Consider the following 26,406-nt stretch of genomic DNA (forward strand, 5'->3'; position numbering starts at 1 on the left):
TCCAGGAACTGCAAACCACAGAAAGGTGTGTCCCGGTAAGTTAACTTTGTTGCACCCCACATAAAAGTTTGGCATCATCTGGTAAAGTGACGCACAACCTATAACTCAACAATCCCAGGACTCCAAGGCATATAGCTAAAGAAACTTACACGTTGGTTGGTACTAGTCTCTAGGGGTATGAATATTATAGCATTGTTCTTAGTTAGCCCCAAACTGGAACAGCAAAATGCCCATCAACAGTAGCATGGATATACTGTTATATTCATACAGTGGAGTACTAGACAGCACTGAAAATTACCTATGGATCTACACAAACTTACTATGAATGCAAAGCTATAAAATAACACAATGATTCCACTGACAGAAGCTCAACAACAGGCAAAGAAAAACTGTGTTGTTTAGGCATGCATACGTAGGTGGTAAAGAGATAAGGAAAAGCAAGAAAGTGAACATCATAAAAGTCAGTCTAGGGAGGGAACGATGCTCAGAAAGGAACGTGAGGTGCTGGAGGAACTCCTAAGGTATGGGCAGTTCTCTTTGTTTTTACCTGCCTGTTTTATTACTAGTTACTCTCTAGGCATGTCCGTTGTGTGCACTTTTCTGCACATGCTGTATCGCCTAACGATTCATCGGTAACCCTGCAGAGGTTCACCCACTGGAACGGGGGCAGCTCGAGGCCGGTCCCCCTGGCCACTGCGGAAGGAAGGACAGGCCCCGGGAACCGTCGCGGTCCCCCGGGCTGACCGGCGACGCACACCCACCCCCGCCTCCCGGGGCTGCGAGGTCCGCGCGGCCCGAGCAGGAGCGGCGGGCTGCCCTCGGCGACCCGAGCCCGCCACGTCGGCCTCACAGCGCCGGCGCCCGGGGCCGCCCGGCTCCCCGCGGAAGGCGCCCCGCCGTCCCGCCCAGGCCGGGGCCCCGCCGGCGCTCGGCCGCGCGTACCTCTGCACCGTGGAGGACACCTCGCCAGCTCCCGGTGACCGAGGGCACAGATTGTTTCCGGGGCTGCCCGCCACCCTCGCGGGCGACCACTGGCTGCCTCCTCCGGGCCGGGTGCGCGGGCACGGCGCACGCGCACTGCCGCGCTTCCGTGAGGGCGCGGCGGGGACCAGCCGGCGGGGAGCGCGCGGGGGCGACACGCAGCGGGCGGCGGGCGCGGCCGTGCGCAGTGCTGGGCTACTGCGGCTCGGGCCGGGCTGGGGTCTCGGCGGGAGCGGGGCTGCGGGGCTGCGGGACTGCAGGTCCGCGGGCGGGGCGGGCGCGCGCGGTGCCGCGCGGTCCCGACGGGCCGGAGGAGGAGGGGCGCCGGTGACGCTGCGGGTGCCGCTGCCAGCTCCGGACGGAGTCGGCGGCCGGGCGGAGGACGGGCAGGCCGACCCTCGGACGCAGCCCCGGGCCGAGCCGCGGGCTTCCTGGCGAGGCAGGGCGGCCGCGAGCCCGGGCGGGAAGATGTTCAACGTGGAGTCCCTGGAGCGGGTGGAGCTGTGCGAGAGCCTCCTCACTTGGGTAGGTGGCGACGTGGTCCGGAGGCCCCCTCCCCCAGGCCGCCGTCCTGGGATCTCCCCGCGCCCCGGGCGGGCGCCGAGGGCGCCGGTGCCGTCACATCCGGGCCCCGGGGCGGGGGCCGGGACGCCGGTGCGGGCTGAGTCCACGGCGGGAGGCCCGGCCGGGTCCGAGGGAAACTCGGGGGGCCCGCGGGGCCGGGCGGAGGCCGAGGACGGGTGCGGGCGGCGCTGTCACCAGGCGGCACCCCGCGCCTCCGGGGGGCGGGGGGGGGGGCACCCGAGACCCCGGGCCGACGCTGCCGCCTTTGTTGTCCCGCTCGCCGGGACAGCGCAGCCCTGGAGGGCGAGCGGCGCGGGGCGCGGGGGGAGAGGGCTTGCCGGGAGGGCGGAGGGTAGGAGAAGGACCCGCAGCCCGGCCTCCGCGATAGGAGAGGAGAAAGTGAGCGGCGTGGAGGTGCCTAGGGAAGGTGTTCGAGGTGAAAATAAGTCTGGAAGGTGTAGTGGGACTCGACATTTGGGGGGCAACGTTATGCCATTCTAATTTTAAGTTATCAAATGCTTATTAAGATTCTCACATGTGCACGTAAATATATGTTCCGTTCTAATGCCAACAGACGTGCCTTTAGCAGCCTCTTGTACAGGTGGACGTAAAACCCAAGCTTGTGTGTTTCCCTAAGTGCGGTGTCAGTTCCAGGGTTGTCCCTGTGTGTGTATCTACGGGATGAACCTGGTGCTTCTTTGGGGAGCTTTCGTTTTACTCATTGCTAAAACGTTAAATACCACTTTTAGAATGCAGCACTAATCTATTTAGGGAGGTGACTACAGCATTTGTATTAATGTGCAAGGTAAGACACAGTTGCCAAACAGATTCAGTTTAGCGGTGCCTTGGGCGATAAGCTTAGATCCCTGGAGTACAGACATCACTGCCCTGTGTGGGGACATTTGGGTGGAATGCTTAGAGGGCCAGTGTCCTAGGCTGGTTGGAACAAACATAATGAAAATAGTCTGAGATTTTCACAATTTGCCTTATGTCACAAATCAAATTATGTTTTCTGAAACAGAATATGTACAAGGGTAGATAGAGCTTGATCTATTCAGTAACTTTTGTATTAGGACATTATTGGCATTTCAAATCGTTTGCAATAATACATAGTTAACATACAGCTTACAACTGTAATGGGTTCCGACTTAAGTGGGGAAATGGGTTCCCCTGCTGCATTTTAGAGAAGAGAAGAAACAGATACGCTGCATAATGTGGCCAAAGTTTGACTAGGTAGGGGAGAGATAAAGGAAAGAATTACCACATTCTTTGATACTGTGGAAGGAATGGATTTGGCAGAGGTTGTAAACAGAAGATTGAGGATCTGAAGATATGCAGTTTTGAGTCTGTACCTCCTTCAGTGCTAGAAAAAAAAGGCAAGAGGGCAAAGATGAGGAAACATTGAATCTGAAGTAGGGTTACATTGTTTAAAGTCTAGAAAGACAAGTCACGGAAACAAAGAGGTGTGTTTGAAGGGCATCTGCCAGAAGGTGGTGGTCAGTGCAGTTATTTGGGTGAGAAATGCTGATAAAAATACAGAGGAAGAATCACAGAGAGAAGTTTGAAGGTACTAACAGAAGCACACTATGGCCACATCTATTTAAAATCTGGTAAAATGTTAAGAAAATAGAGATAATCCAGGTTATCAGCTATAGACAGAGGTCAAGGAGTCTGGTTTTGTAGAAGAAAAGGCTTTTTGAAATTTCACTGGAAGGCTCATCCAGGAAAATTTCTGGGGAAGAGATTATCAATGACAAAACTGGAGGGCAGAGTCCAAACAAAGGTGTACAATTCTAAAATTTGGAAACATTTTAAAACGTTGTACATTGAAATGTTTCAAAATAAAGTTGAGGTTAAATGCTGGGTTTGTTCTTTTAGTTATAAAAAGCAGAATATCCCCTGTGCTCAGAATACAGGGGCGCCCCGCGAGGCCCCGGGTCCGCGAGGCCCCGGGTGGGTCCGCGAGGCCCCAAGTGAGTCCGCGAGGCCCCGGCCTGGCGCGCGCAGGACCTCGTGCCCAGAGGTTCCGACGCCCCACGAATCGTCCGACGCCCCGATGCCAACGGTCGCCTCAGCGCCGTAAGCTTCGCGTCTACAGACTTCGGGGCCGCCCAGAAGCCAAAGCCCGTCGAAGGTCTGACCCCGCTGACCCGCGAGCATGGGCAGCTACCTGAGCATGTACCTGGGCACGGCCAAGGCCACGCAGCCAGCCCACGCCCGGAAGCGCCGGTCCCCATGGTTCCCATGGACCGGGCCCGCCCGCGGCACCTGCCTCCCGATGGGCCTGGCCGGGCGCCCAATCCTGTGCTACCGCTGCCGCCGCCAGGATCACGGGCTCTGGTTCCGCAGCAGGCGGCCGCTCCCCGCCGCCCTGCGCAACTGGAAGTTCTACCCGGTCTGCGGGTCCTCGGTGCCCCAGGGCTGGAGGCGCCTTCCCAGCGGGCTGCCCCTCCGCACCTCCTCGGGGCTGGGGTTTTCTGGCCATGGCAACGGTTTCACGATGAGGTCCCAGTGGAACGCCCGCCTCTCCTGCCACACAGGAGACAGAGTCTGGTGGACATCCATACCGCCCCCGTTGAAAGCCTAAGCAACTTGTCCCCGTGTCCGCCCAGCCAGGAGTCCCTGGACCCCTGTGCCAAGGAGACCGCGCTGAGGGCCCTCAGCCGATAAGAGGAAGGACAAAGGCGGCTCGACGGGCCTCTCAGGTCTGAGAGCCCCGAGCCCAGGCTGTCGGTCTTCCGGCCCGTGGTGAGGAATGGAGTGGTCCCTGTCTTTGTGCCCAGGCCGGGGCCTCTGAGAAGAAGCATCTGCGCCGGGTGCAAGCGCCTCCGAGAAGAGGACACTGAGCCCCGGCCTGACAGCAGCCCTGCCTGCCGCCCACCCTGCTGTGAGGCCCCCCCCCACCCCCCACCCGCCCAGGGCACAGTCACAGAGCCTCGCTGGAGAGATGGGGGCGGACCAGCACTCCCGGGCCTGGGCCTCCTGCAGCCTGACATCCCCCTTGAGTCCTGAGAGCCAAGGCCACCTCCTCCTGACACTCAAACCCACATTTCTTTTACCCAGTTGACCCCTGCCCTACCCCTGCCTGAGTCACTGGCACGGACCGCCAGGCCAGCTCCCTCCACTCCAGCCAGGAGCTGCCAAGCCGCAGAGCTACCTCTCCTACCTGCAGAGCCCGCCCCGAGGAAGCACCGCTGACGTCCAGGCCTGCACTCTCTCCTGCCCACCCACCCTTGCTGCCTTTGCCCCTGAGAAGACCCTTCTCGGAGGACCCTTCTCAGGAAGGCGTGCTTCTCCCCTATTGCCCACTTCATACGGTTTAAAGGTTGTTCTTATTTTAAATAATACTAAAATAGCTTCATTATCCTAAAAAAAAGAAAATTTCTCAGAATACTACTTCCATCCAAATCACTGTTCAAGAATACATGTTTTTTAATACTTAAAAAAGAAAAGCAGAATAAATGTTCATGTGGAACGTGTCTGTGGTAGCTGAAAATGTGCATTCACTCTAGTAGCTCTCCTCATAGCTGAAGGCCAGATGAATGCTGAACACAATTCCAAAACCAAAAGTAAGGGGGGAAAATGCATCCTATACCTTCCTAAGAAAGGACCCCCATTTAGAATAATTTGTTCTAGCCAATAATAAAGTTCTAGCCAACTTGGTTGTGCAGTTTCTTTGCACACAGCCGGTGAGAAGGTAACTGCCACATTCAGCAAAATGCAGGCAGCTGTCAGTGACAGAGAAGACCGGAGAGGTGAAGGTTCAACCTGGGCAGTCTTTGAGCTGACAGCCTTGTATACATCAAGAGCCTCCACATTCAGTTACTGAAGATCATAATTATGGTCCTGAATATCAAATAAAAGTTTATTTTCACTACACAGCATTTAGTTTGAGATCAGAGGTATATAGTACATATAAGAAGTTCTTCCACCAGAAATGGTTAAAATAACAACTCAGGCGCTTAGAGGGATGCCTATTAGCCACCTATGCAGAATTCATTTCTGTGGAACATCTCAGTGTCCCAAATGCAGGATAAATTGCTATTGTATCAGAAAGGTTACTAGCCCAAGAACCAAATGTTCCCCATTTTTGTTGAAAGAGGAATGCTTGTTAAGAGACAAAGTATCATCCTACCAAGGGAAAATGGTTTAAGCTTAAATTCCGAATCAAAGTTTATGCAGTAAGACAGTTCTGCAGGATGTGCTGGAAAGTTTCCACTCTTAACCTCTCCCCACCCTCTGAGTCAAAATGTACTCTTACCTGTTAGGAAAAATCTGCCCTAGGGCTTCCCTGGTGGCGCAGTGGTCGAGAGTCAGCCTGCCGATGCAGGGGACACAGGTTCGTGCCCCGGTCCGGGAAGATCCCACGTGCCGCAGAGCGGCTGGGCCCGTGAGCCATGGCCGCTGAGCCTCCGGACGCAAAAATCTGCCCTACCTATTACACCTGTCAAGCCTAATTTCTTGAATGGTACGTGGAAAGATTGCTCTTTCCTAGGTTTAAGAGACTGAAAAACCAGAAAGAATCTGGAATGCCGCCAACTAATGGCAAGAAGCTAAGTGGAGCAAGAATCATGACCACACAGGTTCAGTACATTTCTTAACATATCTTTGTAACTTTCATATTTAACAGCCTGTAAAATGGCATGTTGGCATTTACAATTAGGGAGAGTATAATTTTTGAGGTGGTATCTCCCCCATTCCATTCTCTCTGTCCTTCCTAACTCTTAGGTCCTCTAATGGAGGAATAAAGGAATCAGATATACAAAAGCATGTATATTTTTTAAAGCTTTAATTTTTTTTTTCAACTGAGGGCCAATATGACATGTTAAGAGTATAGGTTCTGAAATTTGACCACCTGGGTTCAAATCCTGGCTTTGCTTCCTACTAACTGTGGGTAGCTTTGGACAAGAAACTTCACCTATGTTTTGATTGCATTCAATTTAACACTAAGAAATGTTTCCTATGCATTAGTATTGATCAGCATAATTGGAGGGCTCGTTAAAATGCTGACTGCTAGGCCCCAGTTCCTGAGTCTGTAATTCAGTAGGGCTGAGCTAGGGCCTGATAGTCTTCATTTCTAACAGGTTTCTAGGTGGTGCTATTAGTGGCCTGAGGCCTACACTTTGAGAACCACTGCTCCAGAGCAAGGTTTGTTAACCTTATCATTACTGACATTCTGGGCTGGATCATTTTTGTTCTGGGCACTGCTCTGTCATCCTGGTCTCTACCTACTAGATGCCAATAGCACCCACTTAGTTGTTACAACTAAAAATGTCTCATAGGGAGCAAAATTGCCCCTGGTTGACAATCACTACTCTAGAGATAGTAATTCCAGATGATCTCATGCATTACCCTTCTCATGCTTTTGTGGGGGAAGGTGAGGTGGAAGTTGGATGGTGTTAATAGAGCTCCTTGGAATTAAAAGAGAGGTTATGACCCTTCCAGCAGCGTGTCATGCCCTAATGTGGTTAAGCGCAATTATCTTTAAATTTTACTCTACTTATTGGACTTCCCTGGTGGCGCAGTGGTTGAGAATCCACCTGCCAATGCAGGGGACACGGGTTCGAGCCCTGGTCCGGAAAGATCCCACATGCCGTGGAGCAGCTAAGCCCACGCGCCACACAACTCCTGAGCCCACGCTCTAGAGCCTGTGAGCCACAACTACTGAGCCTGTGCTGTAGAGCCCATGAGCCACAACTACTGAGCCTGCACTCTGGAGCCCGCATGCTACAACTACTGAAGCCTGCACGCCTAGAGTCCGTGCTCCGCAACAAGAGAAGCCACTGCAATGAGAAGCCCGCGCACCGCAACAGAGTAGCCCCTGCGTGCAGCAGCGAAGACCCAAACACAGCCAAAAATAAATAAATAAAATAAGTACATTTAAAAAAAAATTTTTTTTTACTGCTGTCCTGAAACACCCCGTAGATTTTAACTCAGAATTTATGAGAACTGGTAGGTGAGAGATTTTTTTTAAAATTAAAATACACATACCATAAAGTTCTTTTAAAAGTGCACAATTCAGTGCTTTGTAGTATGATCGCAGGTTGTGCAGCCATCACCACTGTCTAATTCCAAGAACATTTTTATCGCCTCAAAAGGAAACTCCATAGAGAGAGTTTCTCTGGGATCTGCTTTACCTTTATCTCAAAGCAGAGGTGGACATCCTCTAGCCTTCATGAGCGACTATTTACCTCAAGAGCCAATTCAGAGAAAATAATTGTTTGGAAGCCACATTTAAAAAATCAAAATGAAAATAGTTTTAAGTCCCAAGAGAGAAACAGATGGAGTCTTACAAGTAAATTACTTGCATTATTGAATTACCTGCTTTATTGAGCTTTTCCTTATGCTTGGCCAGAGGCAGTTTTCTGATCTTTCATCCTTTACATTTGGTAGTGGGTTTGGATCAGAACCCTTTGGATCAGAGGGTTCCAAATGCCAAACCAGTGCCCCGCCACATAGCATTATTTGATGAACTTGTTAAAAATAGACTCCCAGTCTTCTTCAACTTCCCACATGATTCGGGTGTACACCCAGGTCTGGGAACTACTGCTTAAGACTTTTACAAATACATAATGTCCATTTATTTTCTCTTTAAGCAACACACCCCTCCATAAGGTATTTTTCCCAATTTCTAGATTGAAAAACTGACATGAAATGAGGTAAAGTGGCGTATCCAAGGTCACACAGCCAGCAGGTTAGGAGCAAAGCTGGGGATGGAGTTAGTTTACATGCAGAGCGTGTTCAGTGGGGGCTGTTCTGGGCCAGGTTGGTGATCAAGAGATGAGTGAGGTGTGGCCCTCACCTGTGGTCTTTTTCATTCTAAGCCTACAAGAAAGAGATGAATTCAGCAACTGTAAAACGAAAGTGGGTGCTTATTTCTTTTCAAACTACATTGTTATTGACGAGGCGACTGGAGAGAGTGTGGAGTGAAATTCAGTATCATTTCCTACAGATGATGTTTATTTGGTCCATTTATTCAGTTACTAACGATATATTGAACCTCTGCATGTATAAGGTTAGTGTCAGGGGCTAGCCTGCAAGGGCCCTCTTTTCATTACCTCTCCCAAGTAGACACCTAAGTAGAAATCACCTGCTATGTGATCTTTAAGGCCATTTCCTTAGTTTCCGCCGCCATAACCATCTCAACCCACAAGACTGTCAAAAATATGAAGAAGCTGCTGACAGCACTTGTTAATAGTTCTTTTTTTAAAGATTTGATAGATGACACGGCACAGAGAAGTGGACGCTCACCAGCTGTTAGTAAATTGCTACAGCACTTGTTCAGGGCAGTTTGGCAATATTTATCAAAAACCTTAAAACGCTCATACACTTTGATCCAGCAAATTTACCTCTAGGAATATAACCCTGTAAGTAAAAATGTATTGAAGGCAGATGGTCCCCTGACCATTATTTGCCGGGTTTCCATTGTCATTACCTAGTTTGACCTCATGTGTTAGCATACAAACCTATCAACATAGGTCTCCCTGCCTATTCCCTGCAAGCCTTTCTTCATACTGCAGCTGCTGTGATCCTTATACGATGCAGATCTCATGGCCTCACCCTCCTGCTTAGAATCCTTTGCTTTCTCTCCTTGCTCTGAGGATGAAGTCCTAACGTGACTTGAGAGGTTTTGCACAACGATGCTTCCTTCTTTAACCCTGTCTTTCCCCGTTCTACTCTCTTCCCTGTTTTATCTCTTCTTCTGATTCCCATACTCCTCCATTTTACAACCTATAAACTGCAGAGCATGGCTTGTGTCTATCTATTCTCAGTGATTTATTGCCTTCTAAGTCCTGGTTGTGCTACTGAGTAGAATCATTGCTGGTTCAGCTGTATTATTATCTTGCTCAGAAATAATTTCTACTAATTCTCAGCTATGTTACGTTAGTTCTGATTCATAATACATTGAAAATCAAAATGAACTGAATATCTAACCTAACTGTGTGATTTCTACATCTGTATAAAGATATTTTGGTTCTGAGTAAAAGAAATCTCAGCTTGGCCGGGCACAAAGAAGAAATGTATCTCACATAATAGGAGGCCTCAAGGTTTTTAGTTTAGTGGCTCACTTTTGGCCTCAAGGACCCCGTTCTTTCTGTTCCTCTTCTCTGCCATCCACTGCATTGGCCTCATCCTAACGGTCAACAAGATGACTGCTTGTGGCAATTGAAGCAACCAGCATGCTTATTCACACCAAGGGGAGGTTGGCTTTTCTTTCCCGGAAGCCCAAGTAAGCCTCTGTTTGCATCTGTTTGGTCCAAATTGTCTTTGCCTGTGCACCCATGAGCCAGTCACTGGCAGAGGGGATGACGGTACCGTGACTTTCTTAGATGGTTATCTGTGAGGAGGGTGAATGCGGGGAAGCCACCCAGTGTCCACCACCTTCTCTCTTTTACCAAAAGGAAAAAATTGCAATAGCAAGCTGCAGGAAACTTCCCGTGAGGGAAAACATTTCACAGTGTTCTGCTTTTTAAAACGTATTCAACTCCCAAGATGAGGTAGAAGAAGTCTAAGAATTCTTCTATATGGTTAACCATGGAATCTTTTTTCCTTTTTTTTAATTTCCTTTTTCCAGATCCAGACATTTAATGTGGATGCACCATGCCAGACCGTGGAAGATTTAACGAATGGGGTTGTGATGGCCCAGGTTCTCCAAAAGATGTAAGAATAAATTGCTTTATCTTTTTGTATCTTATTATACCTGGCTATTTATTAGATTGAAAATATGGGCAAAAAAATAAAGTGCTCGCATGAAACACGTGTTGCATGGAGACCGAGAACTGAGCAGCACAGGTGGTTCCGGCAGCCTGTGCTTGTTTAGGCACAGATGGACCGGCTGCAGGGGTAGTTAGGGCTGCAATTGCTGCAGTACTCCAACGGTTTCAGCAGAATTCTTTCTTCCTGTGGTTTTCAGTGTAAGCTTGGCAGACATTTTCCTGTTAGCGTCCAGATTTTGCCATCATAGAAGGATCTGAGAGGTTTACTCTGTCTTTAGGGCTCTGCTCAGACGTTGTCTTACCAGCGAGGCCCTCCCTGCCCACCCCTAGAAAATAAGCGATAGCCATGCCCTGTGCTCCGTTTCCCTTTTAACCTTCCGTACGCTTCTCAGAAGTAGGTAACACCATATCGTATACCATGTATTTTGCTTGCTTATTTGTTACCTGCTGCTTCCCCCCACACCCGTCTGCAGACAGACAGACAGACAGACACACACACACACACACACACACACACACAGTGTAAGCTCCACCTAGAGGCAGGGTGAAAACATAATAGTTGTAAAATTGATATTGTATGGCTGTCTTCAACTTTTGACCTAGGAATTTTTCAAATAGAGGATTACCTGTGAATTTAAGATGTCAGTAAGTTTGATGTGATTTGGGGGATACTTCTGTCTTTTGAAGCCCTGAGCCCTTGTCAGCCTGAGACACTAAAGAATTTACATGGGACTTGCTGAGATTTCCTGCAGCTCTGTTGAGAATCCGTATCATCGCTAAAGGATTCTTGCCGTTGCTCCCCTTGCAGTGAGCTGTGTAGAGCTGCCCGTCTGGAAGCTTCTCAAATGCCTGCATTTCAGAGAACCTACCTGCCTTTCACACTGGCAGTTCATGTTTGAAAACTATAGCTTGCTGTACCTTTCTTCTGCACCTTACATCTCTCCAGACATACAGGCATGCAGACTTTCTGGCAGAGCTCAAGAAGGCTCGCTTGAAACTGACCAGCCCGGGTTCTAGCACAGAGAAGAGCGGTCCTGTGATTTTCGTGGACACTTTTGAGTGGTGCCCTAATAACGCTTAGCTTTTGAATCGTCTAGAGCAGCGGTCCCTAGCCGTTTTGGCACCAGGGACCAGTTTCGTGGAAGACAGTTTTACCATGGATGGTGGGGGAGTGGTGATTCAGGCGGTAACGCGAGCGATGTGGGGGATGGTTCAGGCGGTAATGCGAGTGATGGGGAGGTTGGTTCCGGCCGTAACGCGGGTGATGGGGAGGTTGGTTCCGGCGGTAATGCGAGCGATGGGGCTGATGGTTCAGGCGGTAATGCGGGTGATGGGGAGTGATGGGGAGCGGCAGATGCAGCTTCGCTTACTCGCTTGCCACTCACCTCCTGCTGGTAGCGGTCCACGGCCTGGGGGTTGGGGACCCCTGGTCTAGAGAGTTTCAGTGCAGTTCTTAATAAAAATTATTTGTGGGCAAGTGGGCCTAGCTACGTGAGCTTTCCAGGTGTGTGTCATTAAATGAATTTTTTGCTTGTTAGTTTGGGTAGGATTTCTATTGTAGAAACCAGAAGAAAGACTGTATGAATATATTATTTTACCAGATCAGGATCATAACATGCATTATGTTCTGCAGAGTGGTTATTTCTCATTTACGAAAGTCTTGTGGGCATATTTCTCATCAATATTTAGTTTTTTACATTTTTTTCCCAAAACGCATTCCTTTTTTCCTCTTGTTGTGGTATAATGTAGACCGAAAAGCATCCTAAAAGAAGTGATTATTTTGTGTGTAGTATGTATATATCGTATGTATATGCACACATGTATACACACGTCCATGTAACCACCACCCAGACTGAACTACATAACATTTTGAGCCCCCAAATGGTCCCCCTCATGCCCCTCCCTAATCCATACCCCTTGCCTCAAAGATAGCCATGGTTCTGATTTCTACACCATCATTCTTATAAGTGGAATCATGCAGTTTATACTCTTTTGTGTTTGACTTCTTTCACTCAACATAATGTCTGTGTGATTCATTCATGTTGTTTTATATTGTCTATTTAAATAATTGTATAACAGCTTCACAGAAGCTTCCTCCTTTGTCAGTTTGATGTTTATTGAACGGCTACTCTGCATCCAGCACTGGTGATGCAAGGCTGAGCCACAGTCCACAGGGTAATTGTGTTCAGAGAGTTTATAACCTGGGGAAAAACAGATGTTAAATGACCAAGGAAACAAAACTGCTAGTATAACAAGTGCTACAGAGAAATTGTGAAAATTTCTAAGTTAGCAGTTGTCTCCCCAGGGCTAGCATTCAGAAGAGTCCAAACCAGATATATCAATTTGGGTGTTTCTTAATTGAAGCCATGAGTGTGGATTAAATCACTCAGGGAAGAGTATAGGGTAAGAAGAAAACTGTGTAGCCTGAGCCTTGAAGAACTCTGACGTTTAGTTGTTGGTTAGAACATCTACCAGCAGAGGGACCAGAGAGGCACAGGGAAAGCCAGTAGAGTGTGGATGCTGAGAGAAATAGCAGATCTCTTCATTTAAGCCCATAAATGGGCTTACAGTATGTTTTATTTTTTGAAGGAGAGCGTGTGGCTTCTTTCATGCAACATAAAATTTTGAGATTTATTCATGTTGTTGCCTGTCTTAATATAGTCCATGCATATTCCATTGTATGGATATACCACAATCCATCCATCCGTCGGCTGCTGAGGAACTCCTGGGTTATTGTAGTTTGGGGCTGTTAGAAATAGAGCTGCTGTGAACATCAGTGTCTACATCTTTGTGTGGGCACATGCTGCCATTTCTCTGGGGTGAAGTTCCAGCTAGGGGTGAAATGGCTGCAACATGTGGCAGGTGTAAGTTTAATATTTAAGAAACTACCAAACTGCTTCCAAAGCGGATGTACCATTTATGTTTTTACAAGCAGCTTGTCAGTGTTCCAATTGCACCATGGCCTCACCAGCACTTGCTGGGGTTGCTCTTTTTAATTATAACCATTCTAGTGGCCGTCTAGTGGTGCTCATTGTAGATTTTATTTGTATTTCTATAATGACTAGTGATGTCGGGAATCTTTTCTTGTATTTCTTGTATTTATATACATTTACTGTATATATATATATATATATATATGCATACATATATAGATCTTCTTTGGTGAATTGTTTGCTGTAATCTTTTTTTGTTTGTTTTTAATTTCTGGGTGTGCAAGCCCAGTGCCCCACCATGACTCTGGGATCTGGGACATCCCTGGGACTGTGGGACCCTCTGAGGGGCGGCTGGCCAGACCGTGTCCACACGCTGGTGGCCACACGCTCACGCCCGCACACTTCCCCACCCGCGGGCACTGGGTCAAGCCAATGAGGCACAGGTGGGGTTAGGAGTTTGTGGCCACACCTGCCTTTGAATCTTGGCTGTCCCTTAATAGATGCTTGACCTTGGGCCCATAACCTTCCTGTACCTCAGTTCTCTTATCTGTAAGTTGGGGAAACTACCTATATGTTTAGAGTACCTGGAGCATAGTGAGCTTACAAGAAATTTTAGCTGTTGGTATTATTTCAGTTAGCTAAAGGCATCATTAAACACTGTTAACAGTGTATTCTTTCATTTATCAATATAGGAATTTTGAAAATGTTTATGTTTACTTACATTTTATTGAAGTATACTTGATTTACAATGTGTTAATTTCTGCTGTACAGCAAAGTGATTCAGTTATACATATATATTCTTTTTCATATTCTTTTCCATTATGGTTTATCACAGGATATTGAATATCATTCCTTGTGCTATACAGTAGGCCCTTGTTGTTTATATACATAGTAGTTTGTCTCTGCTAATATCAGTCTCCTAATTTATCCCCCCCCACCTCCTTTCCCCTTTGGTAACCATAAATTTGTTTTCTACGTCTATGAGTCTGTTTCTTTTTTGTAAATAAGTTCATTTGTATCATGTTTTAGATTCCACTTATAAGTGACATCATATGGTATTTGTCTTTCTCTGTCTGACTTAATTCACTTAGTATGACAGTCTCTATGTTCATCCGTGTTACTGCAAATGACATTATTTCATTCTTTCTTATGGCTGAATAATATCCCATTGTATGTATGTACCACATCATCTTTATCCATTCATCTGTTGATGGACACTTAGGTTGCTTTCATGTCTTGGCTATTGTGAATAGTGCTGCTGTGAGCATTGGAGTGCATGTATCTTTTCCAATTAGAGTTTTCTACAGATACATGCCCAGGAGTAGGATTGCTGGATCGTATGGTAGTTCTATTGATATTTTTAGAATACTGTTCTCTATGGTGGCTGCCCCAGCTTATACCAACAGTGTAGGAGAGTTCCCTTTCTCCACAACCTCTCCTGTTTGCTGTAATCTTTTGCCTATTATTTATTTATTTTTATTAGAATATAGTTGCTTTACAATATTATGTTAGTTTATACTGTACAGCAAAGTAAATCAGCTATATGTATCTATATGTATACATATATCCCCTCTTTTTTGGATTTCCTTCTCATTTAGGTCACCACAGAGCATTGATAGAGTTCCCTGTGCTATACAGTAGGTTCTCATTAGTTTATCTGTTTTATACATAGTTATCAGTAGTGTATATATGTCAATCCAGTCTACCAATTCATCCGACCGCCCCCCTTTCCCCCTTGGTATCCAACATACATCTGTGTCTCTATTTCTGCTTTGTAAATAAGATCCTCTATACCAATTTTTTCAGATTCCACATATATGTTTTGATATATGATATTTGTTTTTCTCTTTCTGACTTACTTCACTCTGTATGACAGTCTCTAGGTCCATCCATGTCTCTACAAATGACCCAATTTTGTTCCTTTTATGGCTGAGTAATATTCTATTATATTTATATATCACATCTTCTTTATCCATTCCTCTGTTGATGGACATTTAGGTTGTTTCCATGTCCTGGGCTGTTGTAAACAGTGCTGCAGTGAACATTGAGTGCATGTGTCCTTTTTGAATTATGGTTTTCTTCGGATATATGCCCAGTAGTGGGATTGCTGGGTCACATGGTAGTTCTATTCTTAGTTTTTTAAGGAATCTCCATACTGTTCTCCACAGTGTCTGTATCAATTTACATTCCCACCAACAATGCATGAGGGTTCCCTTTTGTCCACAACCTCTCCATCGTTTTCTGTTTGTAGATTTTTTGATGATGGCCATTCTGTGGTGTGAGGTGATACCTCATTGTAGTTCTGATTTTGCATTTCTCTAATAATTAGTGATGTTGAGCAACTTCTCATGTGTTTGTTGGCCATCTGTATGTCTTCTTTGGAGAAATGTCTATTTAGGCTTTCCGCCCATTTTTTGATTGGGTTGTTTGTTTTTTTGATATTTAGCTGCATGAGCTGTTTGTATATTTTGGAGATTAATCCTTTGTCAGTTGCTTCAGATGCAAATATTTTCTCCCATTCTGAGTGTGTCTTTTCGTCTTGTTTATGGTTTCCTTTGCTGTGCAAAACATTTTAAGTTAATTAGGTCCCATTTGTTTATTTCTGTTTTTATTCTCATTACTCTAGGAGGTGGGTCAAAAAAACATCTTGCTGTGATATGTGTCAAAGAGTGTTCTGCTTATGTTTTCCTCTAGAGTTTTATAGTGTTTGGCCTTACATTTAGGGTCTTTAATCCATTTTGAGTTTATTTTTGTGTATGGTGTTAGGGGTGTTCTAATTTCATTCTTTTACATGTAGCTGTCCAGTTTTCCCAGCACCACTTATTGAAGAGGCTGTCTTTGCTCCGTTGTATATTCTGGCCTCCTTTGCCATAGATTAGGTGACCATACGTGTGTGGGTTTTTCTCTGGGCTTTCTATCCAGTTCCATTGATCTATATTTTGTTTTTGTGCCAGTACCATACTATCTTGATTACTCTAGCTTTGTAGTATAGTCTGAAGTCAGGGAGCCAGGTTCTTCCAGCTCCATTTTTGTTTCTCAAGATTGCTTTTCCTATTCGAGGTCTTTTGTGTTTCCATACGAATTGTAAAACTTTTTGTTCTAGTTCTGTGAAAAATGCCATTGGTAATTTGATAGGGATTGCATTGAATATGTAGATTGCTTTGGGTAGTATAGTCATTTTCACAATATTGATTCTTCCAATCCAAGAACATGGTATATCTCTCCATCTGTTTGTGTCATCTCTGATTTCTTTCATCAGTATCTTATAGTTTTCTGCGTACAGGTCTTTTGCCTCGTTAGATAGGTTTATTCCTAGGTATTTTATTCTTTTTGTTGCAGTGGTAAATGGGATTGTTTCCTTAATTTCTTTTTCTCATCTTTCATTGTTAGTGTATAGGAATACAAGAGATTACCGTATATTAATTTTTTTTTATACATCTTTATTGGGGTATAATTGCTTTACAATGGTGTGTTAGTTTCTGCTTTATAACAAAGTGAATCAGCTATACATATACATATGTTCCCATATGTCTTCCCTCTTGCGTCTCCCTCCCTCCCACTCTCCCCATCCCACCCCTCCAGGCTGTCACAAAGCACAGAGCTAATATCCCTGAGCCTTGCAGCTGTTTCCCCCTAGCTATCTACCTTACTACGTTTGTTAGTGTGTATATGTCCATGACTCTCTCTCGCCCTGTCAAAACTCACCCTTCCCCCTCCCCATATCCTCAAGTCCGTTCTCCAGTAGGTCTGCGTCTTTATTCCTGTCTTACCCCTAGGTTCTTCATGACATTTTTTTCCCTTAAATTCCATATATATGTGTTAGCATACGGTATTTGTCTTTTTCTTTCTGACTTACTTCACTCTGTATGACAGACTCTAGGTCTATCCATCTCATTACAAATAGCTCAATTTCATTTCTTTTAAGGCTGAGTAATATTCCATTGTGTATATGTGCCACATCTTCTTTATCCATTCATCCGATGATGGGCACTTAGGTTGTTTCCATCTCCGGGCTATTGTAAATAGAGCTGCAATGAACATTTTGGTACATGACTCTTTTGAATTTTCGGTTTTCTCAGGGTATATGCCAAGTAGTGGGATTGCTGGGTCATATGGTAATTCTATTTGTAGTTTTTTAAGGAACCTCCATACTGTTCTCCATAGTGGCTGAACCAATTCACATTCCCACCAGCAGTGCAAGAGTGTTCCCCTTTTCTCCACACCCTCTCCAGCATTTATTGTTTCTAGATTTTTTGATGATGGCCATTCTGACTGGTGTGGGATGATATCTCATTGTAGTTTTAATTTGCATTTCTCTAATGATTAATGATGTTGAGCATTCTTTCATGTGTTTGTTGGCATTCTGTATATCTTCTTTGGAGAAATGTCTATTTAGGTCTTCTGCCCATTTTTGGATGGGGTTGTTTGTTTTTTGTTATTGAGCTGCATGAGCTGCTTGTAAATTTTGGAGATTAATCCTTTGTCAGTTGCTTCATTTGCAAATGTTTTCTCCCATTCTGAGGGTTGTCTTTTGGTCTTGATTATGGTTTCCTTTGCTGTGCAAAAGCTTTGAAGTTTCATTAGGTCCCATTTGTTTATTTTTCTTTTTATTTCCATTACTCTAGGAGGGTGGGTCAGAAAGGATCTTGCTGTGATTTATGTCATAGAGTGTTCTGCCTATGTTTTCCTCTAAGAGTTTGATAGTTTCTGGCCTTACATTGAGGTCTTTAATCCATTTTGAGCTTATTTTTGTGTATGGTGTTAGGGAGTGATCTAATCTCATACTTTTACATGTACCTGTCCAGTTTTCCCAGCACCATTTATTGAAGAGGCTGTCCTTTCTCCACTGTACATTCCTGCCTCCTTTATCAAAGATAAGGTGTCCATATGTGCGTGGGTTTATCTCTGGGCTTTCTATCCTGTTCCACTGATCTATCTTTCTGTTTTTGTGCCAGTACCATACTGTCTTGATTACTGTTGCTTTGTAATATCGTCTGAAGTCAGGGAGCCTGATTCCTCCAGCTCCGTTTTTCGTTCTCAAGAGTGCTTTGGCTATTCGGGGTCTTTTGTGTTTCCATACAAATTGCGAAATTTTTTGTTCTAGTTCTGTGAAAAAATGCCAGTGGTAGTTTGATAGGGATTGCATTGAATCTGTAGATTGCTTTGGGGTAGTAGAGTCATTTTCACAATGTTGATTCTTCCCATCCAAGAACATGGTATATCTCTCCATCTATTTAGTATCATCTTTAATTTCTTTCATCAAGTGTCTTATAATTTTCTGCATACAGGTCTTTCATCTCCTTAGGTAGGTTTATTCCTAGATATTTTATTCTTTTTGTTGCAATGGTAAATGGGAGTGTTTTCTTGATTTCACTTTCAGATTTTTCATCATTAGTATATAGGAATGCCAGAGATTTCTGTGCATTAATTTTGTATCCGCTACTTTACCAAATTCATTGATTAGCTCTAGTAGTTTTCTGGTAGCATCTTTAGGATTCTCTATGTATAGTATCATGTCATCTGCAAACAGTGACAGCTTTACTTCTTCTTTTCCGATTTGGATTCCTTTTATTTGCTTTTCTTCTCTGATTGCTGTGGCTAAAACTTCCAAAACTATGTTGAATAAGAGTGGTGAGAGTGGGCAACCTTGTCTTGTTCCTGATCTTAGTGGAAATGCTTTCAGTTTTTCACCATTGAGGATGATGTTTGCTGTGGGCTTGTCATATATGGCCTTTATTATGTTTAGGAAAGTTCCCTCTATGCCTACTTTCTGGAGGGTTTTTATCATAAATGGGTGTTGAATTTGTCGAAAGCTTTCTCTGCATCTATTGAGATGATCATATGTTTTTCTCCTTCAATTTGTTAATATGGTTTATCACATTGATAGATTTGCGTATATTGAAGAATCCTTGCATTCCTGGAATAAACCCCACTTGATCATGGTGTATGATCCTTTTAATGTGCTGTTGGATTCTGTTTGCTAGTATTTTGTTGAGGATTTTGCATCTATGTTCATCAGTGATATTGGCCTGTAGTTTTCTTTCTTTGTGACATCCTTGTCTGGTTTTGGTATCAAGGTGATGGTGGCTTCGTAGAAGGAATTTGGGAGTGTTCCTCCCTCTGCTATATTTTGGAAGAGTTCGAGGAAGGATAGGTGTTAGTTCTTCTCTAAACGTTTGATAGAATTCACCTGTGAAGCCATCTGGTCCTGGGCTTTTGTTTGTTGGAAGGTTTTTAATCACAGTTTCAATTTCAGTGCTTGTGATTGGTCTGTTCATATTTTCTATTTCTTCCTGATTCAGTCTTGGCAGGTTGTGCATTTCTAAGAATTTGTCCATTTCTTCCAGATTGTCCATTTTATTGGCATAGAGTTGCTTGTAGTAATCTCTCATGATTTTTTTATTTGCTGCAGTGTCAGTTGTTACTTCTCCTTTTTCATTTCTAATTCTATTGATTTGAGTCTTCTCCCTTTTTTTCTTGATGAGTCTGGCTAGTGGTTTATCTATTTTGTTTATCTTCTAAAGAACCAGCTTTTAGTTTTATTGATCTTTGCTATCGTTTCCTTCATTTCTTTTTCATTTATTTCTGATCTGATTTTTATGATTTCTTTCCTTCTGCTAGCTTTGGGGTTTTTTTGTTCTTCTTTCTCTAATTGCTTGAGGTGCAAGGTTAGGTTGTTTATTCGAGATGTTTCCTGCTTCTTAAGGTGGGCTTGTATTGCTATAAACTTCCCCCTTAGAACTGCTTTTGCTGCATCCCATAGGTTTTGGGTCGTTGTGTCTCCATTGTCATTTGTTTCTAGGTATTTTTTATTTCCTCTTTGATTTCTTCAGTGATCACTTCATTATTAAGTAGTGTATTGTTTAGCCTCCATGTGTTTGTATTTTTTACAGATCTTTTCCCTGTAATTGATATCTAGTCTCATGGCGTTGGTGTCGGAAAAAGATACTTGATACAATTTCAGTTTTCTTAAATTTACCAAGGCTTGATTTGTGACCCAAGATATGATCTATCCTGGAGAATGTTCCATGAGCACTTGAGAAAAATGTGTATTCTGTTGTTTTTGGATGGAGTGTCCTATAAATATCAATTAAGTCCATCTTGTTTTAATGTATCATTTAAAGCTTGTGTTTCCTTATTTATTTTCATTTTGGATGATCTGTCCAATGGGGTGAAAGTGGGGTGTTTAAAGTCCCCTACTATGAATGTGTTACTGTTCGATCTCCCCTTTTATGCTGTTAGTATTTGCCTATGTATTGAGGTGCTCCTATGTTGGGTGCATACATATTTACAATTGTTATATCTTCTTCTTGGATCGATCCCTTGATCATTATGTAGTGTCCTTCTTTGTCCCTTTTAATAGTCCTTATTTAAAGTCTATTTTGTCTGATATGAGAATTGCTACTCCAGCTTTTCTTTTGGTTTCCATTTGCATGGAATATCTTTTTCCATCCCCTTTACTTTCAGTCTGTATGTGTCTCTAGTTCTGAAGTGGGTCTCTTGTAGACAGCATATATAAGGGTCTTGTTTTTGTATCCATTCAGCCAATCTGGTACTTTTGGTGGGAGCATTTAGGTCCATTTACATTTAAGGTAATTATCGATATGTATGTTCCTATTTCCATTTTATATATTGTTTTGGGTTCGCTACTATAGGTCATTTCCTTCTCTTGTGTTTCGTGTCTAGAGAAGTTCCTTTAGCATTTGTTGTAAAGCTGGTTTGGTGGTGCTGAACTCTCTCAGCTTTTGCTTGTCTGTAAAGTTTTAATTTCTCCATCAATGTGAATGAGATCCTTGCTGGGTAGAGTAGTCTTGGTTGCAGGCTTATTCTCCTTCATCACTTTCAGTATGTCCTGCCACTCCCTTCTGGCTTGTAGGGTTTCTGCTGAGAGATCAGCTGTTAACCTTATGGGGATTCCCTTGTGTGTTATTTGTTGTTTTTCCCTTGCTGCTTTAATATGCTTTCTTTGTATTTAATTTTTGACAGTTGATTAATATGTGTCTTGGCGTGTTTCTCCTTGTATTTATCCTGTATGGGACCCTCTGTGCTTCCTGGACTTGATTAACTATTTCCTTTCCCATATTAGGGAAGTTTTCAACTATAATCTCTTCAAATATTTTCTCAGTCCCTTTCTTTCTTTCTTCTTCTTCTGGAACCCCTATAATTCGAATGTTGGTGCGTTTCATGTTGTCCCAGAGGTCTCTGAGACTGTCCTCAGTTCTTTTCATTCTTTTTTCTTTATTCTGCTCTGCAGTAGTTATTTCCACTACTTTATCTTCCAGGTCACTTATCCGTTCTTCTGCCTCAGTTATTCTGCTATTGATCCTATCTAGAGTGATTTTAATTTCATTTATTGCATTGTTCATCGTTGCTTGTTTCATCTTTAGTTCTTGTAGGTCCTTGTTAACTGTTTCTTGCATTTTGTCCATTCTACTTCCAAGATTTCGGATCATCCTTACTATCATTATTCTGAATTCTTTTTCAGGTAGATTGCCTATTTCCTCTTCATTTGTTAGGTTCTGGTGGGTTTTTATCTTGCTCCTTCATCTGCTGTGTGTTTTTCTGTCTTCTCATTTTGCTTATCTTACTGTGTTTGGGGTCTCCTTTTTGCAGGCTGCACTTTCGTAGTTCCCGTTGTTTTTGATGTCTGTCTCCAGTGGCTAAGGTTGTTTCAGTGGGTTGTGTAGGCTTCCTGGTGGAGGGGACTAGTGCCTGTGTTGTGCTGGATGAGGCTGGATCTTGTCTCTCTAGTGGGCAGGTTCACGTCTGGTGGTGTGTTTTGGGGTGTCTGTGGCCTTATTATGATTTTAGGCAGCCTCTCTGCTAATGGGTGGGGTTGTGTTCCTGTTTTGCTAGTTGTTTGGCATAGGTTGTCCAGCACTGTGGCTTGCTGGTCGTTGAGTGAAGCTGGGTGCTGGTGTTAAGATGGAGGTCTCTGGGATATTTCCACCGTTTAATATTATGTGGAGCTGGGAGGTCTCTTGTTGACCAGTGTCCTGAAGTTGGCTCTCCTACCTCAGAGGCAGAGCCCTGACTCCTGGCTGGAGCACCAAGAGCCTTTCATCCACACAGCTCAGAATAAAAGGGAGAAAAAGTAGGGAGAATTAGTAGAAGTATGAGTAAAGAAAGAAGGGAAAGGAGGAAAGGAAGGAAGGAAGAAAGAAGCAAAGAAGGAAAGAAAGGAGGGAGGGAGGGAGGGAGGGAGGAAGGAAGGAAGGAGGGAAAGAAGGAAAAAAAGACAGAAAGAAAGATGATACAGTAAAAATAAAATAAAGTATAATATAGTTATTGAATTAAAAAATATTTAGAAAAAAAAAGGGACGGATAGAACCTTAGGACAAATGTTGGAAGCAAAGTTATACAGAGAAAATCTTACACAGAAGCATACACATACACCTTCACAAAAAGAGGTAAAGGGGGAAAAATCATAAATCCTGCTCCCTGAGACCATCTCCTAAATTTGGGGTGATTCGTTGTCTAAAGGAGGGAGGGAAGGAAGGAAAGAAAGAAAGAACGAAGGTAAAGAATAATAAAGTTATTACAATTAAACTTAATTATTAAGAAAAAGAATTTTTAAAAAAAAGTCATGGACGGATAGAGCCCTAGGACAAACGGTGGAAGCTAGAGTATACAGACTAGATGTCACACAGAAGCATACACGTAAACATTCACAAAAAGAGGAAAAGGGAAAAAAATCATAGATCTCGCTCCTAAATTCCACCTCTTCAATTTGGGATCATTCCTTGTCTATTCAGGTATTCCACAGATGCAGGGTATATCAAGTTGATTGTGGAGCTTTAATCCGCTGCTTCTGTGGCTGCTGGGAGAGATTCCCCTTTCTCTTCTTTGTTCTCACAGCTCACAGGAGCTCAGCTTTGGATTTGGCCCGGCCTCTGCGTGTAGGTCGCTGGAGGGCGTCTGTTTTTTTTTTTTTTTTGCTCAGACAGGACAGGGTTAAAGGAGCCGCTGATTCGGGGCTTCTGGCTCACTCAGGCCGGGGGTTGGGGGATGGGGGAAGGAGGGGCACTGCGTGCGGGGCGGGCCTGCGGCGGCAGAGGCGGCGTGACGTTGCGGCAGAGGCCGGCGTGATGTTGCACCAGCCTGAGGCCCGCTGTGCGTACTCCCGGGGAAGTTGTCCCTGGATCCCGGGAACCTGGCAGTGGCGGGCTGCACAGGCTCCGCGGAAGAGGGGTGTGGAGAGTGACCTGTGCTCGCACACAGGCCCCTTGGTGGCGGCAGCAGCAGCCTTAGCGTCTCCCGCCCGTCTCTGGGGTCCGCGGTTTTAGCCGCGGCTCGTGCCCGTCTCTGGGGTTCGCGCTTTTAGCCGCGGCTCGCGCCCGTCTCTGGGGTCCGCGCTTCTAGCCGCGGCTCGCGCCCGTCTCTGGGGTTCGCGCTTTTAGCCGCGGCTCGCGCCCGTCTCTGGGGTCCGCGCTTCTAGCCGCGGCTCGCGCCTCTGGGGTTCGTCGCTCTGCGCGCGGCTCGCGCCCGTCTCTGGGGTTCGCGCTTTTAGCCGCGGCTCGCGCCCGTCTCTGGGGTTCGCGCTTTTAGCCGCGGCTCGCGCCAGTCTCTGGAGCTCCTTTAAGCAGCGCTCTTAAACCCCTCTCCTCGCGCACCAGGAAACAAAGAGGGAAGAAAAAGTCTCTTGCCTCTTCGGCAGGTGCAGGCTTTTCCCCGAGCTCCCTCCCGGCTAGTCGTGGTGCACTAACCCCTTCAGGCTATGTTCAAGCCACCAATCCCAGTCCTCTCCCTGCGTTCCGTCCAAAACTGAAACCCGAGCCTCCGCTCGCAGCCCCGCCCGCCCCGGCGGGTGAGCAGACAAGCCTCTCAGGTTGGTGAGTGCCGGTCGGCACCGATCGTCTGTGCAGGAATCTCCCCGCTTTGCCCTCCGCACCCGTCGCTGTGCACTACTCCGCGGTCCCGAAGCTCCCCCCTCCGCCTCCCGCAGTCTCCGCCCGCGGAGGGGCTTCCTAGTGTGTGGAAACTTTTCCTCCTTCACAGCTCCCTCCCACTGGTGCAGGTGCCGTCCTTATTCTTTTGTCTCTGTTTTTTCTTTTTTTCTTTTGCCCTACCCAGGTACGTGGGGAGTTTCTTGCCTTTTGGGAGGTCTGAGGTCTTCTGCCAGCCTTCAGTAGGTGTTCTGTAGGAGCTGTTCCACGTGTAGATGTATTTCTGGTGTATCCGTGGGGAGGAAGGCGATCTCCGCGTCTTACTCTTCCGTCATCTTCAAGGCGTATATTAATTTTGTATCCTGCAACTTTACTAAATTCATTGATTAGTTCTAGTAGTTTTCTGGTGGCATCTTTAGGATTTTCTATGTATAGTATCATGTGATCCGCAAACAGTGACAGTTTTACTTCTTTGCCAATTTGGATTCCTTTTATTTCTTTTTCTTCTCTGATTGCCATGGCTAAGACTTCCAAAGCTATGTTAAATAATAGTGGCAAGCGTGGGCACCCTTGTCTTATTCCTGATCTTAGTGGAAATGGTTTCAGTTTTTCACCATTGAGGACGATATTGGCTGTGGGTTTGTTGTATATGGACTTTATTATGTTGAGGTAGGTTCCCTCTATGTACACTTTCTGGAGAGTTCTTATCATAAATGGGTGCTGAATTTTGTCAAAAGCTTTTTCTGCATGATTGTATGGTTTTTATTCTTCAACTTGTTAATATGGTGTATCACATTGATTGATTTGCGTATATTGAAGAATCCGTGCATCCCTGGGGTAAATCCCACTTGATCATGGTGTATGATCTTTTTAATGTGTTGTTGGATTCTGTTTGCTAGTATTTTGTTGAGGATTTTTGCACCTATGTTCATCAGTGATATTGGCCTGTAATTTTCTTTTTTTGTGATATCTTTGGTTTTGGTATCAGGGTGATGGTGGCCTCGTAGAATGAGTTTGGGAATGTTCCTCCCTTTGTAATTTTTTGGAAGAGTTTGAGAAGGGTCTGTGTTAGGTGTTCTGTAAATATTTGATAGAATTCACCTGTGAAGCCATCTGGTCCTGGAATTTTGCTTGTTGGAAAATTTTTAATCACAGTTTCAATTTCATTACTTGTGGTTGGTCTGTTCATATTTTCTAATTCTTCCTGGTTCAGTCTTGGAAGCTTGTACTTTTCTAAGAATTTGTCCATTTCTTCCAGGTTGTCCATTTTATTGGCATATAGTTGCTTGTAGTAGTCTCATGATCCTTTGTATTTCTGCGGTGTCAGTTATAACTTCTCCTTTTTCACTTCTAATTTTATTGATTTGAGTCCTCTACCTTTTTTTCTTGATGAGTCTGGCTAAAGGTTTATCAATTTTGTTTATCTTCTCAAAGAACCAGCTTTTAGTTTTATTGAGCTTTGCTAGTGTTTTTTTGTTTCTCTTTCATTTATTTCTGCTCTGATCTTTATGATTTCTTTCCTTCTACTGACTTTGGGTTTTGTTTGTTCTTCTTTCTCTGGTTCCTTTAGGTGTAAGATTAGATTGTTTTTTTGAGATTTTTCTTGTTTCTTGAGGTGAGATTGAATTACTATAAACTTCCCTCTTAGAACTGCTTTTGTTGCATCCCATAGGTTTTGGGTCATTGTGTTTTCATTGTCATTTGTTTCTAGTTAGTTTCTTATTTCTTCTTTGATTTCTTCAGTGATTTCTTGGTTATTTAGTAGCATATTGTTTAGCCTCCATGTGTTTGTGTTTTGTACAGTTTTTTTCCTGTAATTGATTTCTAATTTCATAATGTTGTCGGAAAAAATGCTTGATACGATTTCAGTTTTCTTAAATTTACCGAGGCTTGGTTTGTGACCCAAGATGTGATCTATCCTGGAAAATGTTCTGTGTGCAGTTGAGAAGAAAGTGTATTCTGCTGGTTTCGGATGGAATGTCCTGTAGATATTAATTAAGTCTATTGGTCTAATGTGTCGTTTAAGGGTTGTGTTTCCTTATTAATTTTCTGTCTGGATGATCTATCTGTTGGTGTAAGTGGGGTGTTAAAGTCCCCCACTATTACTGTGTTACTGTCGATTTCCCCTTTTATGGCTATTAGCATTTGCCTTATGTATTGAGGTGCTCCTCTGTTGGGTGTATAAATGTTTACAATTGTTATATCTTCTTCTTGGATTGATCCCTTGATCATTATGTAGTGTCCTTTGTTGTGTTTTGTGGGTTTTTCCTATTTTTTAATTGAATTGTTTTCATCTTATTAAATTTAGAGTTCTTTATATATTCT

At 44.5% G+C, this 26,406-nt stretch overlaps 2 protein-coding genes across 8 annotated transcripts in view; one reads left to right on the plus strand and one right to left on the minus strand.

Annotated features, from left to right (window-relative positions):
- Positions 1 to 1,310, minus strand: part of RNF170 (ring finger protein 170) — a 30,152-nt gene extending 28,842 nt beyond the window's left edge. For 4 of the 7 annotated variants that reach the window (XM_032618425.1, XM_032618424.1, XM_032618421.1 and 1 more), the window contains exon 1: positions 943 to 1,077. The gene's annotated coding sequence lies outside the window, so the exon portion shown is untranslated. Of the gene's footprint in view, positions 1 to 942 lie in introns of all 7 variants that reach the window. The other 3 variants (XM_032618423.1, XM_032618422.1, XM_032618427.1) reach the window with 2 other exon arrangements.
- The window catches only part of HOOK3 (hook microtubule tethering protein 3), a 110,042-nt gene continuing 84,945 nt past the window's right edge, over positions 1,310 to 26,406 (plus strand). Inside the window, 2 exon segments of the mRNA XM_032618413.1 lie at positions 1,310 to 1,506; positions 10,121 to 10,206. Coding sequence (XP_032474304.1) covers positions 1,450 to 1,506; positions 10,121 to 10,206 — 143 coding nt within the window. The 5' untranslated portion in view covers positions 1,310 to 1,449.

The sequence above is a fragment of the Phocoena sinus genome, chromosome 21, assembly GCF_008692025.1.
Source record: "Phocoena sinus isolate mPhoSin1 chromosome 21, mPhoSin1.pri, whole genome shotgun sequence".
Lineage (NCBI taxonomy): Eukaryota > Metazoa > Chordata > Mammalia > Artiodactyla > Phocoenidae > Phocoena > Phocoena sinus.